Source organism: Lingula anatina, chromosome 1, assembly GCF_051362555.1.
Source record: "Lingula anatina isolate TDL-2025a chromosome 1, LinAna3.0, whole genome shotgun sequence".
Taxonomy (NCBI): domain Eukaryota; kingdom Metazoa; phylum Brachiopoda; class Lingulata; order Lingulida; family Lingulidae; genus Lingula; species Lingula anatina.
In genome coordinates, this window is record NC_141767.1 from 33,376,576 (window position 1) to 33,402,822 (window position 26,247).

The window sequence follows — 26,247 nt, forward strand, 5'->3', positions numbered from 1 at the left end:
CCTGCCTTTAAACTAGGGCATAAAACTGACCATGTGTGGTTTGATTGACGGCACAGGTTTATAGATGTGGCTAGTACACAGTAGCAAGAATGTATGTCTTTCCACTGTAGGTAGAGAACTCTACTAGGCAGAGAGGTTTTAATTTTGCTCCACACTAGGTGTACATTAATATCTTTAACAAACCGTCTATTCCATTATTCGTGTTATAGAAGTATCTCTTTTGTAACTATGACATAAATGTTATGACTTGCAATAACAAGCTGTAAAAATAGGCTTTTCTATTGATATGCAACAAATATGTTTCGAAAATATCTCGGTCGTTTAAAAAGATTGACCTCTTGGCCTATATACTTAATGAAAACGCTTAGGTCGGAAAGTCCGAAATCTGAATGATTTGAAACGGTCAACTGTCCAGATAGATGTTGGGGAGAATGAAATGCTGGGGATTCATAAAACTGGTGTAGAGCCGCATTTTGCAACTGCAACGCATTTTGCAACCAAAGAAAATCGTGAAAATGAATTTTTCAACCGGAACGCATTTTGCAACCAGAATTTTTTCTTAGTCAATAAATAGCTAGTGAGAAGTTCTATAGAGGTAGAATTGGAATGGGGACGGGGTTGTCTCGGCTAGGTACGCTTACATTGGTCAAGGTTTCCCTGTGGTGGACAATTTATTATATACATGCATAATCTATTTCACATTGTTACTTCCTAAACCATTATAGTTAGGAACTTGATACGTCGGGGATTAATAAACCTATCATTATAGGGATTTGCAAAGGCTCTTCGGAATTCAATTGTGACTTGGGGTGTGGTTGACCCTGGGGGTAATCTATTCTAATTTTTACATCGTATTTTATGCTAGAAGCATGAAACGTGGCTACATACTATTTTGAATGTGGAAGGGCACTTCGGATTTTTTTATGTACAGACACAGATGTGTCTGTACATATAGCCATCATCTGCGTCTGTCGTCGCCGTCGGTGCCGTCGTCGCCGTCGTCGCCGTGCACTTTTACCGATAACACGATAAGTGGAAAACCATTTTACCTTTTGACTTGAAACTTGCAGAACTGATGAATATTCATAATACGCAGGTCAAGTTCGAAAATCAGCATGATCGGGTCACTTTTAGGGAATTTATGCTGTTTTTTTCACTTTTTTCAGCATAGATGCAGCACCGATAACACGATAAGTGGAAAACCATTTTACCTTTTGACTTGAAACTTACAGAACTGATGAATATTCATAATACGCAGGTCAAGTTCGAAAATCAGCATGATCGGGTCACTTTTAGGGAATTTATGCTGTTTTTTTCACTTTTTTCAGCATATATGAAGCACCGATAACACGATAAGTGGAAAACCATTTTACCTTTTGACTTGAAACTTACAGAACTGATGAATATTCATAATATGCAGGTCAAGTTCGAAAATCAGCATGCTTGGGCCATTTTTAGGGAATTTATGCTTTTTTTTCACTATTTTCAATATAAATACAACACTGATAACACAATATAAGAAAAACGGATTGGCCAATTGTAATTATACTCACAGGAGTGGTCAATCTTACTAAAACGCAGGTTGAGTTCGAAAATCAGCATAATCGGGCCATTATTTTAGAAGTTATACTGTTTTTCACATTTCCTCAGATTCAATTATTAGGCATGTTAACAGTCTCATTATTTAACTAATAAGATGCCTAAAAGTGTTTGTTTGATATTTCCTGCATCTTTACAACATTGTTAGTTGATTATGTAAAAAACATGGTAAACTTGTTATCATGTATTGTGTAATAAAGTGTCAAAAATGGAAATAAACTCATATCATTGCAGTTTGTCAGATTCAATCATCCACTATGTTCAGAATCTCAGAATGGAGGAAATTGGACATTTAACACTGTTCTATTGATACTTTTCCCATCTCATCAATTTTCTTAGTTGGTCATATAAAATGGCAGTAAAATGTTTATTTTGTTTTATGTTAAAAAAGTGTTAAAAATGGAAATAAACCCATTTCAGAACAGTGCTGTCTTCTTTACATTTTGGCATTTTCAAGGCGTGACTTTGAAGTTCCATGGGCCTGAAGACCTTGCTAGTCACATTTTCTGAATATCTGTGAAACAAATATTTTATAATTAAAAATTGATGGTCATTAAGCTGTTAAACATTATGTAATATTGCATCAAAATTTGAAGAAACCCCTATTTTGGGCACTGCTCCTATGATGACCATTTAAGGGAAATCATGTCACTTACTGTTCTCAAACTTACAGGAAAGAAACATGGGACTAAAATACAGCTTCAGTAGGCAATGCGGTCTGTTTGGTATTTTTATTTATTTATTTATTTATTTTATTTTTTTTTTTTGGCAGTTAAACAGTTTTTTGTGAAAATTTAATTTTTCACATATTGGCATTTTCAAGGTGTGACTTTAAAGTTCCATGATCTTGAAGACTTTTGCTTGTCACATTTTCTGAATGTCCATGTTATTAATATTTTATTAATAACATTTGATTGTCATTATGCTGTTAAACATTATGTAATGTTGCATCAAAATTTGAAGAAACCCCTATTTTGGGCACTGCTCCTATGATGACCATTTAAGGGAAATCATGTCACTTACTGTTCTCAAACTTACAGGAAAGAAACATGGGTCTAACATACAGCTTCAATAGGCAACGCAGTCTGTTTGGTAAATTTTTCTGGCAATTTAACAGTTTTTTGTGAAAATTTAATTTTTCACTTATTTGCATCTTTATTTTCTGTTCTTTGTCTGTACATTTGACAGCTTTGCTGCCTTGTTTTTTTTTTTTTTTTTTTTTTGGGGGGGGGGGTCCTGGGGGCGGTTGAGTCTAATTGACATTGTTATTCCTGCTATATCTATCCTGAGACCAATAAAGCTGGGAACGTAAGGCTATGGGGATTGAAAAATCTGTCTTTGGGGATGTGTATGGGTCCTTCTGCGTTTTTGTGACATTGGGTGTGGCCGTCCCTGGGGAGGTTGATTTTAAATTTTACATCGTTATTCGTGCTTCTACCCTTACGCCATTACAGTTGGGAACATGAAACCTTCCGGGCTGATAAGCTTACCATTGAGGATATGCATAGGTTTCCGGGAATGTTAGTATGATATTTCAGGTGTGGCTATCCCGGGGGGTGGTTGATTCTATTTTTCACAACTTTATTTCTGCCATCTATACCCTTAAATTTTAAGAAACATGGAACAGAGATTGATGAACCTGTCATTTTAATGAATGTGCATGGGTCCTTGAGAAATGTAGAGAACAGCAGAAGCACATACAGAACTAAATGGACTTCCAGCCATATGCATAAATATAGGTCAGGGAATCCAATTAAAAACTAATTCAAGGCCCCACACATTCAATCAGGAATCCTAGCGTTTAACTGCTGTTGTGTCTTAACACAAAACAAAAATGTTTATTTCCCAAGAGCAGTAATTAACATGTGTGTTTTATGTTAAAGAACAATGGGACTTGGACCCTAGGATTCCTGAGAGTATGGTGTCTTGAATGGGTTTTAATTAACTTGTCCTATATTCAAGAATACGACTGAAGGTCTGTTAGTTAGTACTGTCTGCTGCTTTCTGTACATTTCCCCTTCCTTCCTAACTCGAAGACCGCCATCAGATTCACACATACAGGGTAGGATGTAGTACTAGCTGGGTCGGTCCAACTCTGCAAGGAATCTTAATTGCAATCTATGGAATCAGCTTCATTGCCTGACAAACCACTAATTACTCCACCCTCTAGGGACGGCCACACCCCAAGTCACACTAATGTAGCCCACCCATGCACCAAAGACTCATGTTCCTAATTCGAATGGTCTAGGGGGAGATGAAATAAATTACGGTAATATATATATGTGTACCATCCCCAGGGACAGCCACACCCCAGGTCACAAAAAAAAAAAAAAAAACTGCCTGTGCACACCCCGACATTTTAGTTTCCTCAACCTAAAGACCTATGGGTATATAGCAGAAAATACAATTTAAAGATAATAATCAACCACCCCTAGGTCACCAAAGTCACCAAAAATCCGAAGGACACGTGCACATCCCTAATGGCAAGTTTAAATATCCCCAACGTCTCATGTTCCTCACTTTAATGGATAGAGGATACCAGTAACAACGATATAAAAAAAAATATACCCCCCCCCCCAAAGGACTGCAAAGTCCCACTACTAAAGGTCTACGGGTAGATAGCAGAAATTACGATGTAAAAATTACAATCAACCACAATTACAATCAACCACAATTCTGAATAAATATCAATCTACAAGCCTGTTGATCTCGCAGATCAACTACGTTAATTAGGCTGCTAAACAGCAAGTAGGCCTACCCTCCCCCCCCCCCCTCCGAACGCCTTATTAACAGGTTTCCAAATGCAGACTGTGCCGCAGATAATACTTTCGGGTCAAATGAGAGCCAGCCAAGGGCACATTTCGGGGACACCATTGATCACACCATGATGGACATTCACAGGTGTAGGACCAGAACAGAGCATCTCGGAAACCAAGGGACAGACGTAAATCATTACACTTGCGCGTGTCTTACCTCATGGAAAAATTAGTCTTTTCAGAGTGGGATGCGACTTGATCAAGATAATTGTAGAGCACAATTATATACAAAACCTTCTCTGCTTCTTTTTATTATCTATTTATTTATCTTTAATAATTGATTCCTATTTGTTTATTTATCCATCTTATAATCCAGTAACCTACGCGTAAATTATATTTTCATAGCCTGGTTTACCTGATCCAGTAGTTTTATGTATCAAGCAGATCTGGGAGGGGAGGACCCAGGGGGTCTGGACCCCCTATTTCTTCAACGCTGATCATAATCTCCCATAATGTACTAATTTTTAGAAATACTGGATCCTCACCTACATACGCCTGTGTATTTTAAAATTACTCAAAACATGCATCCAATACCACTAAAGAAACCCTATTCAGTCATACAAGTGAATTAAAACGTACAGTTTACCTATTTTGGATAATATTTACAGTACAAAAACATTATATTTCAAAAACGTTCTCTCTCATAACGTTGGACCAACAACAGGTACTTTTTCACCATTATCCCATGAAGTCGCAGGCAATATCTTATGTGGAGATGAAGTCGCAATTTATCCTATGAAGTCGATTTGACAGTAAAATCAGAGCATTTATCCCATGAAGTGGTAATATACCATGAAGTATCTTAACACACGTCGTTTTCAGTGATGAGGCCAGATATGGAGTTTTTAGGGTTGGTGGTCGAATCCGTGTCCGCCATACGAGAGGCATAAAACGATGATTGTGTACTGGCTAGGGTGCAAGCAGGGGGTGTTAACGTCTCTGTTTGGGGAGCATTTCATGTCGGTGCCCAGAACCAGTTGGTTTTTCTAGGAGGCAACCTCAACCAGGGTTCCTACAGAGACATTCTACAGCAAACAATGCTTCGATTTGTAAGAGTCATCTTCAGGAACAACTTTGTGTACCAAGACGACTTCGCAACCCCACATCGAGGTCGCAGAATCACTGTTTTTCTTCGAAACCAATGGGTTCGCAACTGCCCTGGCCTGCAAACTCCACAGATATGAACCCAATTGAAAATCTGTGGGCGGAAGTAACTCACAAAATTAATAGCTATGGTCATCGGCCGGTAAACAGTGATGAACTGCGACAGGCAAATATCACTGTGTGGAATGATATCCCCATCCAAACTCTTAAAAAACTTTTCACAGGGTATGCCATGCAGGATGAGGGCGCTGCAAGCGGCAGCTGGAGGTCATACCTGCTATTAATGACTTTTCATGATTTACTGTGATGAGTTCTTTGACCGTGTAACATATCACTGTCGGGAGGCTATCATTTTCTTTAATATCTTAGCTTAAAATTAATACTGACATCAAACTGTTGATATCGTATTCTGCTGGTGTTCTTTTCTTTTAATGACATCTTATGTCAGATTTGATATTATTGACCAAAACATTTAACAATAGAAGACTGGATATTTTTATCACTCAATGACATACTTTTTCATGAATCAAGCCAATTTTTTAAAAATCAGCCCTCAAAAATAACAATGATAAAAAATATTCCATATTAAGTGGTAACCCTGTATAAGGACCATTCTTTTCGCTCTCAAAATAAGAACATAGCTACATGTAATACAAAAATAAAAAAATAAAAAATGGAGATCTAGATCAATACATTTATTATTGACAAAATTCGGCATTTATTTATGTCAAAAACACTGCACTATATTTGATTTATATGTAAAATTTAAAGGCTACGGATGTTGCAATTATCTTAAATTTCGAGTTTCATAGATTTTGGTAAAAGCTCCATTTCTTTTATTTCAGTTTTATTTCCTTGCTCATTTTTTTCTGTTGATGCCTTTCGTATTTTCCAGCACATGAACATTTTATAAATAACTGTTATCACAGATGGCTCAACCATCATGGTGACGCCTACCAAAACAGGAATGGAAATAATATATGCTCCCCTGTCTGTAGGAAATGATATCGCAATCAGAGTGAGGGCTATTGCCACGTTCTGACACCCTGTCTCAAACGCAATGGTTCGGCAACATTTGGCAGTCTGGCAAGCGGCGGCCGAAAACGCATACCCCAGGATAAATCCAACGACTGGCAAAAGCAGAGCGGCTATCCAAATCTTCCATCCTGACGTGAATATGTGTGGGTAAAGGATGATCTGGCAAACGATGACAATGAGTATGCTAACCAAGCCACATGCACTGGCTACCTGAAAGAAAATACAGTGAAATTGATTTTAAGAAAACAGCGCACAAACAGAAGAAGGAGACCTTTGCAGATTTCACAATTACGAAAAGAGATATATGGTTAATAGTGAAGTAAGATTACAAGGGATTCTGACAGTGCTTTGAAACTTTATGGCCAATGTCAATTTCATTTCCATTCAAATCACATGCAAACACATTTTTTCTGCCTACATATGGCACCAATAACCAAACTGTTGTATTTATTTGTTTCTCCGAATACAAACAGGGATAAAATTAAAACAGATGCTGCCACCATCTCTTTATACGTCTGCCCACTTACAACTGAAAATCTAAGTTGCTGAGTCTATAGTCTCTAAAAGTTCTAAACCGCTACCGGCAACTCAAAAACTCTGTATCTATCCTCCTCTCTCTTTTAGAAACTCTTCCAACTCCTACTGATTTCAACTAACTATCTCTAAATTCTGATTTCCCCGCCTTTAAGTTAAACTGTGCATGACCCGCCCTGCTCACAAGTGACAGTTATTCTCCACTCTTGATGTGGTTGCAGAAGGACATCTGTGCCAGGACAGAAATATGCAGATATTCGATCCATATATACAGCTTTTCGGTAACCAGAGACGGGTGCGCACCCAATGCCCGTATTTACCCGGTTTGAAGGGAACGGATGTTTGCTGTTATGCATGTCTAACAGGGATAAATGCCCGTAGGACGTTAGTTCTTTAAGCTTTAGTTTTTATATTTACTATCTACTACTTTCTACTAGGTGTTTTAGAAGACACCAAAAACATAATATGATAAAATGAAAAGTGGTAAGGAAGATTACCCTAGGTAGTTAACTGAAGTTATGTATTAATTACTTCCATCTAGTGTCAGAACCACACTGCCATATCAACCATCCTGCCGTATCAACCATCCTGCCATATCATACCCCCATTACTGGTCACTAACTTGCCATTACCTGCACAAGCCTTTTGGCAATTTTCGGAAGTTTCCACTTGATAAGCACGCCGATTCCAGCTGGTATGAGAACCGTAAGGAGAGTGATGAAGATTTTCAGATACGGCACAACTACGTCGTCGTCTGTCCAACTTCGGCTGTATATAAACAGATTCAAGGGCATCATGCCAAAGGCGAACACGGTGGAACAGGCTGTCATGAAAACACTGGGAAGCAAAAAGTAGTTATTGTTAAGCCAAGTGTTAAAACAGTAGGTTGTATAAAACAGAAATAAAGCACTACACTGTAGAATAAATTACGTTTCTATGAAGAAAAAATTTACAGTTAACAAATGTTGCTCTTTGAGCTTTAAGGCATGTTATAATGATCTAACAGTGCATTATTATGTCGGTCCTTAAATTGCATAACCTTCATTCACCGAGCTTCAGCTGGGGACATTGACATTCACGTTTTTACTACCTGTACATGCCTGCCTAGCACGAAAACTCATGTGTTAGCACTACTATTTAGGTTTTACATTATATTAATTATGACTTTACGTGCTAGCCTCTGTCGTAATAATAGAAACTGCTGTTAACAAAGAGACGAGATTACAGTGTCTTAATGGTGATCATCAGTAGTCAAATCATTTACTGTAATTTTTTCTTTACCTGAGAGGAACGTCCCCGTCATTCCAGTAGGTAAAGATATTGGACACCGTTCCACCCGGACAACAGCCAAGGATTAACAACCCTAACGCACGGTCCGCAGATAGTTGTAGGGCGTGTGCCAGGCTGAAGGACAGGAGAGGCATCACGATGAACTGACAGGCAGCGCCAATAACTGGACCGATTGGACGTTTGATGTGCACCTTCAGTACTTTCCACTCAATATCGCACCCCATCCCTAACATAATGAGCACCAAGATAATCGGCAAAAGCCACTGGATGGCTCGTTTTAAGTTCTCCTTGACTGGATCATGCACGACTTCTGTAAAATTGCCGTAAGTTCCATTTTGATCTAGATCCATGGTGTCTTAAGCTTGTGAAATAGCACAAACTTCAACAAGTCTGCTTTGCAGGAAATAAGCATACTAATGCAAATTCAAGACGTGATCAAATTTCAGGTCAAATCCAAAACAACAAGGCGTGCTGTGAAGTTTTAATGCTAGATGTTATGGGTTCCATCCATTACACAGACGTATTCGTTTAAAGTAGGCTCAGTGTAGGGTCTGTGTTTCTTTTATTTTTTAAACTCATTATGTTTCATGTTTAAGTTTCAAGTTTTAAGGAGGTCTTTTATAGGCCACCTGTTTGTTCTGAGACCCATCTCGGTAACTTCATTTGAGGGTTCCGATGCATGTTCATGTATGAGTCGGATAAGCATATGCTGTATTCAGTTGTTCCTCGACTCTAAATTGCCACAAACTGAATGTGTCTCAATCCCCTCTTCACATCTTGGCGTCAGTTAAAACTACATCTAAACGGTATCTAAACTGCCTCAAACTATTCTCCATTACAACTATTTTATTACTCAAATTTATCATTTGTAGTAAATACATGTTTTTTACTAGAAGTCAGGCTCATCAAAATTTAAAGCAAAGGCCATTTTAGAATTATGGAGGTAAGATTCAGTACTTATGCAGTCTGCTTTAACCATTTAAAAACGTTTTTAGACTACTAAATATCCTTTCTCAGGGACCATATGTGGGTTGTCAAAGGTGGGTTTCATTTCAAGAGGGTGGGGGGGGGGGGGGGGAGAGTCGGTTTCGCATGCGCGGTCCTCACTTCAAATAATCCTGGAATAGCCCCTGAATGTGATGTTCTAAATATCATAAAATTATATAAAATACATAACACCGGTGGACGAAGTCATTTAGTATACATGTATAGTTAAAGTACATTCTAAACACATTTAACTATACAGTTTTATAGCAGAGCGAAACAGCGAAGATATGTAAAACATTAAAACGATTAACATCTGCAACTCAAGTAAATTGAAATATTCCAAAGAATTATCAACAATATGATGTTCCCGTTGTTATCGCAAATACATGTATGTCATGTACATGTAACACATAATACCGGTGGACAAATCTGTATGGTAAAGCTGAAATAATCCATTCTGAATAACTCTTTCGTGTGACAATTAGGCTTAAGACAATTTTGTCCCAGGGAAAAATGGCAAAAATGTATGAAAAACATACCATTCTATTATAAAAGTTAATTGAAAGCGGTGCTATATCCAGCGGTAGCAACACTAAAATCTTTTAAACAACGACTGGTAAATAAGCTGTAAAGTGTAGTGTTTGGTTGCGAAAACACTAACTGTAGATTGTAATAATTTACATCCTATGCTAATACAAATTTACTTAATAAAATTATACATAATTCCGGTATGATCTCAACAAATATAACACAATCTCTCTCGAGCATATCGTTTCCTTACTACCTATATAGGCCTACTGTTAATTGAAATGCTCACGTTGTTTGCATATTTATAAATGAGAAAGTGTAGTTATATAAATGTAAATTACAGAACTTGCAGATATTCTTTTATATGTAAAAATTATTGGTAACTGGTGTTGCAATTACCATTAATATTGAATTTAATTATTGATATTGCTTTAGGCTCTGATTCTTCTATTTCTATCCTGTTGGCCTTTCGTATTTTCCAGCACATGAAAAATTTATAAATAACTGTTATCACAGATGGGTTAACCACCATTGTGACGATTGACAGAACAGGAATGGAAATAATATATGCTCCTCTATCCGGCGAAAATGATATCGCAATCAGAGTGAGGGCTATTGCCACGTTCTGACTCCCTGTCTCAAACGCAATGGTTCGGCAACATTTGGCAGTCTGGCAAGCGGCGGCCGAAAACGCATACCCCAGGATAATTCCAACGAATGGCAAAAGCACAGCGGCTATCCAGATCTTCCATTCTGACGTGAATATGTGTGGGTAAAGGATGATTTGGCAAACGATGACAATGAGTATGCTTACCATGCCGCATCCACTGGCTACCTGAAAGAAAAAAACAGTGAAGTTGATTTGCCAATTTCACAATTGAGAAATTGGAATGGCCATTCTGTAGGACAAATAATCATACTGTTGTACTTATTTGTTTGAACGAATACAATCGGGGATAAAATAAAAACAGATCGATGCTGCCACCTATCAGTCGTAAGTTGTCTTTATACGTCTTCCACTTACAACTGAAAATCTTGTTTCTTGAGTCTATATTACTTTCACACCCGGCACACTTTACACTCCAATGGCAGTTACACTTATTCAGATTGCTAACAACACGCGAGCTCTTTTATTGACATTTTTATATCTACTTTATGTTTAAGGAGATACCAAAATACGTAATGTAATATAATAATGACCAGTGCTAAGGAAGATTAGCCCAATGTATTTATTATTTTCATTTAGTGCCAGAACAATGTCAACCCTCCTGTGATATCATATAGTGGTCACTGATTTGCCATTACCTGCACAAGCCTTTTGGCAATTTTCGGAAGTTTCCACCTGATAAACACGCCGATTCCAGCTGGTATGACAACCGTAAGGAGAGTGATGAAGATTTTCAGAAACGGCACAACTACGTCGTCCGTCCAACTTCGACTGTATATAAACAGATTCAAGGGCATCATGCCAAAGGCGAGGACGGTGGAACAGGTTGTCATGAAAACACTAGGTAGCATAAAGTAGTTTTTGTTATATATTAATAGAACATAGTTAACAAATGTTGCTCTTTGAGCTTACGGCATTTTATAATGATATAAATGTGCATTACTATGTCGGGCCTTAAACTGCATGACCTTTATACACCGAGCTTTAGCTGGGGACACTTGACATTCACGTTTTTACTACCTAGGCATACCTGTCTAGCAAGAACACTCGTGCGTTTTACTATACATCATACAAAATATACTATCGCATGAATTTGCTTGCAAGTCTCTGTCATAATAATAGAGAGCATGTTAGCAGAGAAACAAGATTTCATGCAATGTCCTCATTGTGGTCACCAATGGGCCAATTTGATTACTGTAACACTATTCATTCCATTACCTGAGAGGAACGTCCCCGTCATTCCAGTAGGTAAACATATTGGACACCGTTCCACCCGGACAACAGCCAAGGATTAACAACCCTAACGCACGGTCCGCAGAGAGTTGTAGGGCGTGTGCCAGGCTGAAGGACAGGAGAGGCATCACGATGAACTGACAGGCAGCGCCAATAACTGGACCGATCGGACGCTTGATGTGCACCTTCAGTACCTTCCACTCAATATCGCACCCCATCCCTAACATAATGAGCACCAGGATAATCGGCAAAAGCCACTGGATGGCTTGTTTTAAATTCTCCTTGACTGGATCCTGCACGACCTCCGTAAAATTGCCATACGTTCCATTTTCATCTAGATCCATGGTGTCTTAAGATTGTAAAATATCACAGACAACAAGGCATGTTCCTCTGCAAGATAAGCATACTAATGTAAATTCAAGATGTGATCAAATTTCGGGTCAAATCCAAAACAACAAGACGTGTTTTGAAGTCTTATTAATGATCTGGGTGGCAATGCGTTCCATCTGTCACGATGACATAGACTTTGAATTTTGAATGCCTAAGGTAGATGTCTAAATATTTTAAACCTTGTACAACTGCCAATCCTTCCAATTATGTGATGGGATAATTTTCCTCATGTCTTTTTAAACCTCTCCCGGCATAAGCGATGACTGTTTCTTTACCGTCTTGTATCTGTCATAAAACCATGCCTATTGCGTGAGAACTCGCATCGGTGTAAAGAATAAATGGGAGATTAAAATTTGGATACGCAAGAATTGGAGCAAATGTAAGCGCTCTTTTCAAAGTATCGAAATATGTTTGGCATTCGTCAGACCATTTAATTTCTTTCCCCTTTCGTGTAAGTGCTGCCAAGGGTCTAACAATGGCAACATAGCCTTTTATAAACTTCCGACAGTAAGTAGCTAGCCAGTCCTAGAAATCCGCGGACTTGCTTTACATTTAAAGGGACTAAGATTTCCTGCACCGCCTTACACTTCATAGGGTCAACACGAATACTGTCTTTGGAGACTATGTATCCTAAATAATTTACCTCTTTTCGTGCAGTAAAACATTTGGATGGCTTCAATGTCAAATTCGCTTTTCTTAGCCTTCGAAAAACAGTTTCCACGTCATGAAGGTTATCTTCAAAAGTGGGACTAGCAACTTTAATGTCATCGTCAAAGTACAAGAAAAGTGTTTTCCATGATAAACCCCGAAACACATTTTCTAACATACGTGAAAAAGTTGCGCCTGAGCTTTTAAGACCCATTGACATTCTGTTAGATTCAAAATGACCATCTTGACAAATAAATGCGCTCATTGCTTTATTTATTTATTCATTTATTTGTTTATTTATTATTTTTGATAAGAACTACTGGGGGTATAGAACGTCTTTAATGTGCTCCTTGAGCCTTGCGACTCCACTGCCGCCTGTTATGGGGAAAGCAAAGCTTCGTGGAGCCTACCTGTTGTAGGCGTTGGCGCTGTACACTTTCAGTGTTATACAAATAAAATGAAAACCGTTTTACCTTTTTGTCTTCAAACTTACAGAACTGATGAATATTGTTAAAATACAGGTCAAGTTCGAAAATCAGCTCAGGTTATTCTGTTTTTTTTCTTTTTTTCAGCATATTTTATCCATCGTTATACAATTAAATGAAAACTGCTTTACCTTTTGTCTTCAAACTTACAGAACTGATGAATATTCGTTAAATACTCTGGGACAAAATCAAAGATATGTTTCATTTCAGGCGAATGGGGCAGATGGTTGAAGATGGTCAGACAAATAAGAAGAGGTCTGCAGAAGAGTCAGATTATAAAGTGGTATGAAGTCAGTTTTTCAATTATTTTTACAGCTGTATTATTCTTTCGTGGGTATTCCGAACCATACCGAACAGAGGAGTTTACATCCCTCCCCGCTGTTTGCCATGCGTCTCACTATGAACAAACGCGCCAGTGCGTACTTGGTTTAATTTCAAAACACGCATTACAAAATGTATACATACTCAATCACCAAAGTGGTTTCAAAAATTATTGGTGCCCATAAAGAACAAAACAAAGAATTTTATATATCAGTTTTTTTAAATTGTTCCTTAATTATTATTACTATTAAAAGCTTAGTCTACTGTGTGTAAAAGAGGCAAAATGCCAGAATTATCAATCTACTCAACATCATTCAGAATTGGGAGTTCAACCCCCGGGTGTTGTAATTATCTTTAATTTCAAATTTAATTATTGATATTGCTTTAGGCTCAATTTCTTCTATTTCTGTCCTATTAGCTTTTCGTATTTTCCACCACATCAAAATTTTATAAATAACTGTTATCACAGATGGGTCAAGTATCACTGTGACGCCTGCCAGGACTGGAATTGAAATGAGAGAAACGTCCCCGTCATTCCAAAAAGTAAAAATATTGGACAACGTTCCAACCGGACAGCAGCCAAGGATTAACAACCCTAACGCACGGTCCGCAGAGAGTTGTAGGGCGTGTGCCAGGCTGAAGGACAGGAGAGGCATCACGATGAACTGACAGGCAGCGCCAATAACTGGGCCGATCGGACGCTTGATGTGCACCTTCAGTACCTTCCACTCAATATCGCACCCCATCCCTAACATAATGAACACCAGAATAATCGGCAAAAGCCACTGGATGGCTTGTTTTAAATTATCCTTGACTGGATCATGCACGACCGCTGTAAAATTGCCATACGTTCCATTTTCATCATTTTTATCTAGATCCATGGTGTCTTCAACAAGTTGTTTCTCTGCAGGATAAACAAACTAATGAAAATTCAAGATGTGATCAAATTTCAGGTAAAAACCCAAACAAGTCGTGCTGCGATGTCATAATGCTCTACAATGGGTATCAATGCGTTCCATCCATTCCACGGGCGTATTCATCTAAAGTAGGGTATGCTTTCTTTTTATGTACAGACAGTTCTTTTTACTACCTGTATGGCGTACTGACGCAGACCCTGTGTCTGTACATATAGCCGTCCCTTGTGTCTGTCGTCGTCGTCGCTGCGCACTTTCAGTTTTATACAAATTAAATGAAAACTATTTCACCTTTTGTCTTCAAACTTTTTCAAATGCGTTTTTTCTTTCTTCGGCACATTTTATCCACCGTAATACAAAAAAAAAAAAAAAAATGAAAACCGTTTTACCGTTAGTCTTCAAACTTCATAAAATACAGGTCAAGTTAAAAAATTAGCCTGATCAGACTATTTTTTCAAAAGCCATGCTGTTTTTTAGCATATTTTATCCACCGTTATACAAACAAAATAAAAACCCTTTTGCTTTTTGTTTTCAAACTTACAGAACTGATGAATATTCATAAAATACAGGCCAAGCTCAATAAGTAGTCTGATCAGACCATTTTTCCAAATGCTTTTTTTTCTTTTTCAGCACATTTTATCCACCGATAAACACATAAAATGAAAACCACGTCATGTTTTGCTTTAAAACATTCATGACTGATTCAAAGGTCTGATATATAGATCAAGTTCTAAAATTAGCTTGATTGGTTTATTTTTGTTAAAGTTATGCTATTCATTGTTATTATTATTATTATTATTATTATTATTTTATTTTTTGCAGGTAAATGGTTTTTCCCCAGATAAAATTCTTAGGCATGTTAACAGTCTCAGTATTGAACTCATTATATTTGTAAAAATGCTCTTTGACATTTTCTGCATGGTATCAGTTTTGTATATTGCTAATGTAACAAAGCAGCAAACCTGTCAAATGTACAGACAACAAACAAGAAAAATAATCCAATCAATCTTGTGTTATTTTCATTTTCAACACTTCTTTAATAATACACAATAACCAATATACTTTCTATTTAAATGATCAACTAAAAAAATTGTTAAGATGTGAAAATATCAATAAGACAACTTTAAATTTTCAATTTGCCCCATTCTGAGATTCTGAACATAGTGAGGGATTGAATCTGACAAACTGTACCAATTTGAGTTAATTTCAAATTTTGACAATTTATTACATAACAGGACAGATAAGGAAAGGTCTGCAGAATAGTTAGATAATATAGTGGTGTTATGTCAGCTTTTTAATTATTTTTACAGCTATATTATTCTTTTGTGGTATTCCAAACCAGACAGAACAGAAGAGTTTATACACCCCCCCCCCCCCCCCCCCCAGCTGTTTGCCATGCATCTCACAATGGACAATCATGTCTAACACCCCATTTCCATAGATTTTTAGATCGATCTATCCCTGTGGGGAGTCTCACTAGATTACTGTCAGCTTGGCTGGCTTAATTGTCTGTCCCGCCTACTAAAAGCTGTAAGGGGGTAATTATCTATGGTGCCCGCTCGGCTGACTGAAATTTAGCGTGAACCCCCAGGGAGTTAGGTCGATCTAAATCTTAATCTCTAGATCGATCTAAATCTCTGGGAAAGCACCCTTAGCATACTTTCAAAACACGCATTACGTAACACTTTAACAAAATGTTTACTCAATCACTAAGAGGTTTCTAAAATTATTGGTGCCCATAAAGAACAAAACAGCCACAGTTACTTTTTTTAATTGTTTTTTATGTTAATTATTGTGAGTGAAAATTAATGACATTGTCTTACAGCAGATTGGCCCGTGTAAATCTTCTATGAAAACCACTAAAGTCTTCTCTGAGTAATAAGACAAATTTATTACACTATTTATTCAGTTTTAAGAAAGCTGCTGTTTTACAATTATTTTCATATCATTCATCGGTGCCAGGAAGACATGATTTCCGCTATCCAAAATATGATTGTTAAAATGCCAACTTTCCTTGCCAAAAAACATCAGCTCTTTGATTACAATCTTTCATAATCAAAGGGTGGAACTCCCAAGTTTTAGTGTGCAATGTAAGGTTCACCAAATAGGGCGTCAGCAAGCTGAGCACCTGTACTATAGTTCATGGACACATTTGGGATGAGGTAAGATATGTAGTTGCTCCATGCACATATTTTTTAAAGCTTACTGTGTGTAAAAGAGGCACAAAGCTAAATGCCTGAATTATCAATCCACTCAACATCATTCAGACTTGGGAAGGCAACCCTTAATAATCTTGCAAATGTTTCTGTAGGGGCCTCCATCTCAAATTAGATAAATTTTATTCTACAAATAATAGCAACTTACGTACATAATTACCACCCCAATGGTATTTTAGCCTATTTAACCATTACCTTAAATACACCTATAATGTTCAATTTACAAACTTACTCCAACCATTAGTAAAATTCATTATGTAAGAATGTTACAATTACACTTTGAACACTTGAGTAACGAAAAACAGCACCATCACTACTTTCTTTCAATTTTTTAAAACTCTTTTAACTTAAAGATTCTTTCTGGTCTTGCGTACAGATCAGCACATTTTTACTCTGGCTTCCTCAAAAGTTATCCTCTTTCACATATTAACTCTATCACCTGAAATTAAAAAGAGATTCATTAATAAAGCATTAATATATGTACATATAGTTTCAGTTCTTTCACTAGTCCTCTTTCCTTCCACAAATTTGACAAGTGCAATCTATCACAAAACAAGCAAATTGAACCTAGATATGTATATGTAATCTTACTATTACTTTTATTTCCAAAAATAATTTACTCAGTTTGTTTCTATAACAATGAAGAATTGTCTTACGCTAGGTTCCATGAGCACTGCATCCAAACACCTGTGTGCTGTACTACCAACTATTTCATCTAATAAGAAATGCACCAAGCTGGAAAATATAAGGTTATGTAAAACATACTTTTAATTTGGCTTAAAAAACTTTTTTGGAGGGGGGGGGGGCGGGGAGCTGAAAGTTTGAATCTGTACACTTTACGTACTGTACAAGAGGCACTTCGTGAATAAATATATCTAAGGAAAATATTGTGACAACATAGTGTAACAAAGTCATCAAACTTTCTTTTTCCTGGATCAACTTCCACATCTTAACCATGCTGCTCAGGCATGTTAATATTTGTGGTTCATTAATAGCAGGCTGGCAGTGCAAATATTTACAGAGGACACCTTTACCAAACCATGAAATTTCAAGGCACTTAATGAATGTGGGATGTGAAGTGTAGCAATGTGCTATTTCACTTCATTTAGAAATAAAGACGACTAGCAATCAGTGAGCTCATTTATTTGAAGTATGTCAAGAACTGTTGATATACAGTTGCCAACTTTCAGCAAGCCAATATAATGTATTAGTAATAGATGGAATTTTATGGAATCAATATGGATATATTAAAACACATAAAAATTTAAGTATTTTTCCTACAATAAATACACATATAAAAAGAGACACTTATCCAAAAAAAAAAAATACTCAGGTTGTTAAAAAAATGAAAAAGAGAGAGACTTACTTTTCATCAGAGACAAACCTCCAGAGATAGAGCTGCAAGTAATGCGTGTCCACCTGAATCTGCTGTAAGCCATATCTGCCAAATGTCCTCAGACGCACACACTCCAGGAATGTCTACAACATTTATTGTAAGAGAAAATATTTGGATGAAAACCTCTATTTTTGTCTAATATTGAGATTATATTTTTTCAGCTGAATGTTATTTCAACTAAAATGAACACAATATGGTTCGAATAGAATAGAAATTTCTTTATCCAAAAAATTCGGTTAATTAGCAAATTCAATGTCACACACTGGTGCAAGGCTAGAAAAGTGAGTACTGGAAAAAAATTTTAAATCAAGTACTCTCAAGTTATTTTCTAAAACACAAATGATACTTATAAAAATCATGATACAATATCCATATTTCATAATTACAGCATATTTTGAAATAAAAATGCTATTCCTTACACAAGCCAATGCAATAAAACCAGTAAACTGCTTGCTATATTATACTCCTTTTAAGAGATATAACTTACTTTCAGACTTATTTTGATAATCCCAGTAAGCACAGACACTCTTGAGAACTCTACAGCACTGAAGATTTCTATCCTCTCAGAGAATAACTTCTGTATGTTGCTCATCAGGCTATTGTCAATGCTGTAATTAATGATAACATCATTATTATTCTTAACAATAATGGCATTTTTATCAAACTGCAAGTGTTAAACATCACACATTTTTATTAAAATACAGATTTACAGTCCACCAAAAAGGTACTGAAAATGACAATCAAGGAGACACTGGAAACAATTTCTTTTCCCTACCTAGGAGCATAATTCCATTGTGATCTGTTCTGCTGCCTGCTGACACTGTAGTTAAAAGTCCTCCTGCTGGAATCGCTACTCCTCTCTTTACGTACCCCCTCCTCATACAGCTGACCTACTTGAGTATCTATGGCAGTGATATCTTCCACTACACGCTTCATCACAGCACGCACATTGCGAGGTTCTATTGTATTTAGCCAGTCTCGAGTTTCCACACTTTTCCGAAGCATCTTGGTGAGAAAAAGAGCAATGAAATATTCAGAAATCAATTTGATCTCTAAAAAAGTAGAATAAATAATGAAGCAGACTAGGAAAGTTCTGATGCTTTTCTTCATATCTAAAGCTTATCTAGTCTCTAACTAAAATTAATCCCGCCATGCTGGTAGGCTTTGGTAAAAGTACTGCACTCTACTTAACAAAAATAGACAGGATAAACAAATTAACAGCCTACTTATAAAATGATGAAAATAATGAATTGAATAATACAAAATTTCATTTACTTCAGACATGCGGCTGTGCTTAAAAATTCTTCTGAACAATTATCAAGAGACCAAACACTTCACCTGCAGGGGGTCACCTTAAGCATCATCAGAAACGGAATTTAAAATTTTGAAATTCTGTGGAAAAAAGCTCATGCCTATGTCATACCTGTGATATAATTAATCCTTGCACACGGACATAGTGGTTCAGTAATAGCTGGGCAGCATCTTTAAACATATTGCAAAGTTCTGTCCCTGTGGTAAGATTTCCCCCGCTCACATCCACCATAAACTGTTCATCTGCCAGAGATAACTGGAATTTAAAATTTAAAAAATTGATGCCGATATTCTATTACATTGAAACCTGCAATGTTATGGATTGGTGCCGATTCTCTTGGTCTAGATTAATTTCAAATTGATGACAAAAGAACTACTCCCTTTTCATGTAAAAACAGAAAATGTAATGATTATAAAAAACAAGAAGCATTTTTACTGAGTAAATAAAGTCTTGCACCATGTCATATTATGACTCTACTCTCTGTTGAAATAGTGTCACTTTTATCTTACCAGATACATGATAGTTGATCGTTCAAAGTCTAAGCACATTCTGGATAATATAAGAAGAAGAGCTGGGGGAGCTGAACCTTTATCTCCTGTGCCATCACAAAATTCCTGCAGTTAAAAATTCACAAATACATAGCTTTCAAATAGTTTTTAAAGGCAAGCACTATTCAAATACAAAACTGAATATGTGATTAATATCAATAACAAAATGTTTGTTTCACTCACATCTAGTTTATTCAAAATCAATCAAATTTAAAATAGTTGGCTCTGTCAATAGTCATATTAATATCAAAAGAGACAGCACTTACTGCACAAGTTACTGTGATGCTCTTAAAGAAAGCAACTACAAGTCCCTCTCGCACACCTTGTCCACAAAATGGATCACGGAAATATGGTTTTATGGCAAATGTAATGTCTGATGCAATAAAAGCCTACAAATGAAATATGTGAACCAAATTGTAATAGATCATACATGATATATATATGAAAAATTTCCTATTCCAGCTCAATAAAATATCCTATAAAACAAAACTTTGAGAAAACTTTACTTTTAGAAGTGTAGTGGACAATAAATTCATCAAGAAAATGACTGCATTTATCGATAAAATAGCAACTGCCTTCACATTTGTTTCACATTCTTTACATGCTTTCGAGTTACAGGGCCCTGGTTTGCCTTCCATGTCCGAACAAACCACAAATGTGAAGGACTGATTTAGCTTTATTTGGCAGTCTGTACAAAGTGGGAGAGGGTATACCTGTAAGTTAGTCATTACTGACTTTATCTGTTCAACAAGAGATGTATGCATATTGTTCAGCAAGTCTGACAGGCTACTTTCTTCCTGGCGGTTGGCTTTGGGAGCAGCAAGATTTTGCCGTACATCAGTCAAGCAGTCTGTAACAAATGTAAGCAGAGGTGTTAGCTTGTAGATAGATTATATATTTTTTGTAATTCTATGTAGTGTTGCAAATTTATATATAATATTCTGATTTACACATCTCTTAATTTGATGTTGTGTTCTTACAATTTATATTTGTATTTCATATTATTCATTCATTCATTTATGCATTGATCTATGTATAAACTTTTCACCATAAAATGTAAAACTGCTATCTTATAAATTAATAAATATTCTAAAAAATATTATTATAATAATTTTAAAAAGATTTAAGCTTCCAGTACCATTTTTACTCAAATTGTTTTTAAACAAACCCAGTGGAGAAGTTTTGACTGCAACAAAGTCGGGAAACCTTATTTAATCTCTTGTTTCACATATAAAACCACATGGTGATTAAATAACTGGTGTCTGTTCCATTACATTGTCTTAAACTGTTAGTTATGATAGTGTTGATTATGCTGTTGGATGTCTAAGTTTGAAATATTTTTCACACATTTAGTTGATTGACATACAGGATATCATATAAAAACAAGAATCTCTAGCTGTTTCTTCATTCCAGCATATACTTTGAAGATATCCATTCTTTTGAAAATTTTGACCAAATATTCTAATACATATAAAAGTAAAATTTCATATTTTTAAAAACCAAATAAAAAATTGATAAATAAAATATAAAGCAAATTTATACATAAATACTGAAAATTCCAGACTATAAAAACAGGCCTATACATCTTATTTAAGAAACACTAATCTTCAAGTTATGCATATGAAAAATACCTGTGAAATGTTGTTTAAGTGACTGCAAGTAATAATCTATCCTGTCTCTAGCTGCCTTAGACACAATATCTGTGCCAGCACGGGAGAAATCTGTGTCTGGAAGCAGCTGGTTCATGGCCTGCAGACGCCTGTGGAAGCGGTCCAGTGCCCTGACTAGAATGGTATTGTCCCCCGTGTCCTTCTACAACAAATACACAATACACAAGATATGTAATATGCATCTGCTTGGTCCTGAACACTTTTATAAAACAAAAAATTCCATTTTTGGTAATTCTGAAACTGCACACAATAAATGAAAATTAATAATAACAGAAAATACATGGGATTCAATATTTAAGACAACTGCTTATGATCAGCAACCATAATTTTTTTTCAGCAGAATATGAAAATAATACATAAATTAATTCATCAATCAAAAGGAAAAGAAATATCCTGACATAAAACAAGACGCTTCTGCACTTATAACAATAATAATGCCAAGAACACACTGCAATAACCTGATATATATAAACTGAGCTATACCTCCAACTGCACCCTTCTCCTAACATAGTCAAAGTACTGCTCCATGAGAGAGTGGACAAACTGGACCAGCTTTTTAAGAGCTATTGCATCTAGATTCTCACTGGAAATAAATTGAAAATACACACTTTTAACTTTTAAGTGAAAACATTATAACTTACACTATATATAAATCTATTTTTATCTAATAGCAAAACACTTCATCTGGTTTCACATCACAACTCCATTAATGTAAAAAGGTTTTATTTATGAGTGCACTCAAAACAGTGGACTATCAGATCTGCGGGTCAAATGTGGCGACCCACTTAAAAGCTTGCCGCCTTATTCCAGATTAGACACTGAACAGATTCCCACGGGGATTACGCAACAAGCATTCAAGTGGGTCAGCCATATCTGATCCGTGGATCTGTTAGTCTGGTGTTCTGAACGTGCTCTAAACTTGTTCTTATAAATGACAGGCTTCTAGAAGACTTACTCCTCCTGTTCTCTGTTGAGGAACATATCATTGTAAGATGCGATGACCAAACATATATTGCTCAGGAAACTATTGCAACCCGAGTCTATAAATTCCAAAATGTCCTAAAAAGAAAGAAAAGAAACTTTCAACTGTTATTCTTTTAAAATCAACCACTGTATCAATCAAACAGTGAGTAACTATACATATCCATATTGATTTTCATTGCTACTTTAAGAATTCTATGAAACTATGAGAACCATGTAACTGACAAACTTGTATTCAGGTAAACTGACTTATAAAGGAATTGAAAAACGAAAAACATATTTTGTAGTCTAGAAATTATTATATGCCTGTAAGTAAATGTAATATGTCTAAGATGATCTCTATAATATACACACCATAGGTGCATTAAGATAAATGTCAGCTGGCCTCTCAGCTTCTGGCTGTGCTTCTCCAGATAGTATTTGCAGTTGTTTATGTAGAGCATCAAGGTCTTCGTCAATCTTCTGTCTTGCACTAAATATCAATCATGTTTATTTACTTGACAGTACAGAATAAATAATAAAGAACACACACAGCTTAAATATTACATATGTTGACTTCTACATCTGTGTAGTTAAAACTTTAAAATAAACATAAATTCACATGTTATTCTTGGATTAAATTTCTTTGATCTCTTGATCCAGAGGATGACGTTATAAAAATTGTTTTGGGGTAAAAAGTGTTTTAGTAAAATAATGGTATTCACCACCCTCATCACATTTGATCTTCTTTTAATCACCAGAACAAAAATTTAATCCAACTTTCCAATGATCTCCAAAATACCATGGAAAATAAATAAAAAATTATCTCAGTAATATCTATAGAGGTTACATTTGAAAGAACTCACTGTGATAAGAATTCCTCATAAAGCCCCTCAGCAGGTTCATTCAGTTGAAGAAGCAAGTCAACACACTCTGCAAGCTGCTGAGGACTGGACTGCAATTCAATAACAAATTTTAACAATATTATTTGCTGTCCTATATCTTACTGCTGTCCTATCTTTTTACAAAATACTATATGTATAGTGTTAAAAAACAAATTTAGTCATCAACAATAAAATTTCTGACATGGCTTTATGGTAACAAAAAAAGCTGACCCCTGTTCTAAAAATTTTTTTTATCTTGTCAATTTTATCTTCCTCTCTCACTGATTTTTCTACTTATTATTATGAAGTAAGTTCCTTACATCTCTGTCCCTGAACCTTTGCTTCAGTTTTGCCACCAGCTCACAAACAATGGCCTCACAGTCAGCTTGGATCCCTTGGAAAGAGGGCATATCTTGATACTGATGCAGAACTTGTTTTGCCTTGCTCCAATATCTGCAGTGGTAAAGTAATGTGTGAGAGATATTAATTTCACAAACACTGATATCTATTTTACAAGTGAATTATACAATTTAGTAGTACAATACTAGTCTTTGTATTTCCTTTGGATTCCTCTGCTCAATTACATCAACATGCTCAAAATTATTAGGTCAGAAGAGTTTCTAAAGGTGCTTTGTTGCAATGTTTATAATGCATCTTCATGGGTTGTAAAATAAAATCTCTAAGTTCAGCTGTTCATTACTTGCCTCACTGCCTGATCATATGCTTCCATTTCAATGCATTTCTTCAATCTTGCTGGCAGTTCAAATAGGAATTGAAGCTATCATATTGAATAAAATGAAAAGTATTTAAAGTAAAGGGTAAATCTCAATTCCTGTAAAATAATTTTAAAAACATTCATGCAAAGTTTGCTCAAAATGCTTAAATTAAATTGTTTATATTAAAAAAATGTACAAAATTACATATAAAATATAAAGCCTTGGCCATGATATATCACAATAAAGTTATCAAGGCACTGTCTACTCTATCAAATGACTAACATCACAAAATAAGAAGTAATCTGTATGTAAAACACTGTGTAACAATGTTATACTTTAAAGTACCTTCTTCAGTAGGGAATGTACTCCAGCCAGTTTTGTAATCTGCTGTCTCCTGTCCTGTAGAGTGCTGCTGATTCTGCCACTGAACTCAGTGATAGAAGACATGTTGGTGGCCAGGTGATCCATCTCATCTTCCATTTTCTTAAAATCATTTTTCATCTACAATGACAAAATGTAGGGTATACATGTATTTGATGTGTGCTTAGGTTCACCAAACCATACCATACCATACCATAAAAATGGTTTACTTCCAGTGACTATTAAATCTTTATTTGGGATTGTTTGACTGCTTCACTGCATGCTCATGTGAGCTTTGAAATCAATTTTTTCATATTCTGGGACAAGATATCTGGTCTAATAAAATATTATTATTATACTGTACTGTACTTACCTTTCGAATAGTATCAGTGGCACTGATAAACTTATTATAATTCTCATACACAAGGGTCTGCATGTCACTATCCAAAGCCTTGATATCTCTGATCATTTCATCTTCTTTTCCCATCAAGTCTTTCAAAGCTTTTTCTTTCAGTAGTTTAGACAGGTACACATCAGGTTTAAAATGTGCGCCATCAATGTTACAAGGGTCCACAGACGTAGCCCCTGAATTCTCTTCATCCAATCCATAGTACATTTTAAGCATGCCACGTCTTGGCCGACGGTGGCCTTCATCTCCTGCTTCTTCTGTGGAAATAAGAAAAACACAGTGAAAAGTATTCAACAACATTTAACACATTTACTAAACCATTTAAATATTTAGTTAGGAAATATGAAAGCGTGAATGCTTTTTTTACATTCAACAAGGAGGCAAATGTAGAGATGGGAGTGATTGTGAGGGAGCAGTGGCATACTGGTACTGTGGTAACCTGATGTCGTGTCAAAAATAAGGAAATACTCAGTAACTATATTGGAACTGAAGCTCACATTTTGTAGGCAACAGATCTAACAAGCGAAAGGTAAATTTATTAAACAATGTTAACAGTATAGCGTCAACGTATCGACTCCGTGACAGTCTCAGGGATACATAATCATTAAGTCAGCTCTTTAGACTGGTGTACTAGTAGTAGTAGTACTAGGGGTAGTAGAAAAGCAGCGCCCAAGTCATAGTTGTTAAGAAACTATAGAGTCGAGCTCTATCTACTGTATGCTACACTGACGTTGACGCCAGTGATGCTTCATCAAGCAATTGTTCCCGCAAGCAGATTTGAAGAATATAATTGAAATAACAGACGCATCTCAACTGCATTGTTACTACTGTATGTACAAGATACTTAAAATTGAAACAACTGGCAACAACCCCTACCTCCTTCACCGGAAGCCATCGCCGTAAATAAATAGAATAGATAGATGGCGTCTTCTTCATCAGGACAAACCTGGTAAGATTTTGGGAAAAATATTTTCATATTTAACAGGAGAAGTAATGAGATACCTTAACATATATTAATTTTTTGTGCAATTGTTCGCTAAAAGTTTGAAAACCACGTAGAGAATAAACAGAATCGTTCTACTAGTGTGCACAGTGGCGCCTCTTGCGCTAATGATAAAGCCGCGGGAAATTTGCATGCTTGGATTGGCTCTGGGATAAAAACAGTTTTGGTGTTGCTGTGATCAGTTTTACGCAAGATTGTGACACTGGTTACAATCAAAAC

At 36.1% G+C, this 26,247-nt stretch overlaps 3 protein-coding genes across 3 annotated transcripts; all 3 read right to left on the reverse strand.

Annotated features, from left to right (window-relative positions):
* Positions 1-6,198: 6,198 nt before the first annotated feature.
* On the reverse strand, positions 6,199-8,731 carry LOC106159384 (ileal sodium/bile acid cotransporter). The gene is made up of 3 exons (XM_013535659.3): positions 8,373-8,731; positions 7,724-7,928; positions 6,199-6,767 (listed from the first exon to the last, which is right to left on the reverse strand). Exons 1-3 carry the CDS (start codon positions 8,729-8,731, stop codon positions 6,312-6,314), a joined length of 1,020 nt encoding a protein of 339 aa, XP_013391113.3. The 3' UTR covers positions 6,199-6,311.
* A 1,476-nt stretch (positions 8,732-10,207) lies between these two features.
* On the reverse strand, positions 10,208-12,701 carry LOC106165679 (ileal sodium/bile acid cotransporter). The gene is made up of 3 exons (XM_013543978.3): positions 11,782-12,701; positions 11,202-11,403; positions 10,208-10,731 (listed from the first exon to the last, which is right to left on the reverse strand). Exons 1-3 carry the CDS (start codon positions 12,138-12,140, stop codon positions 10,270-10,272), a joined length of 1,023 nt encoding a protein of 340 aa, XP_013399432.2. The 5' UTR covers positions 12,141-12,701; the 3' UTR covers positions 10,208-10,269.
* Positions 12,702-16,876: 4,175 nt separating this feature from the next.
* On the reverse strand, positions 16,877-26,065 carry LOC106165715 (vacuolar protein sorting-associated protein 51 homolog). The gene is made up of 19 exons (XM_013544039.2): positions 25,902-26,065; positions 24,990-25,282; positions 24,602-24,757; positions 24,245-24,318; positions 23,861-23,993; positions 23,523-23,611; positions 23,032-23,149; positions 22,652-22,755; positions 22,180-22,279; positions 21,658-21,838; positions 20,740-20,876; positions 20,293-20,415; positions 19,988-20,092; positions 19,590-19,733; positions 18,942-19,171; positions 18,654-18,774; positions 18,137-18,249; positions 17,427-17,505; positions 16,877-17,209 (listed from the first exon to the last, which is right to left on the reverse strand). The coding sequence occupies exons 1-19, from the start codon at positions 25,999-26,001 to the stop codon at positions 17,180-17,182; spliced, it is 2,430 nt and encodes an 809-aa protein (XP_013399493.2). The 5' UTR covers positions 26,002-26,065; the 3' UTR covers positions 16,877-17,179.
* Between the last annotated feature and the right edge of the window lie 182 nt (positions 26,066-26,247).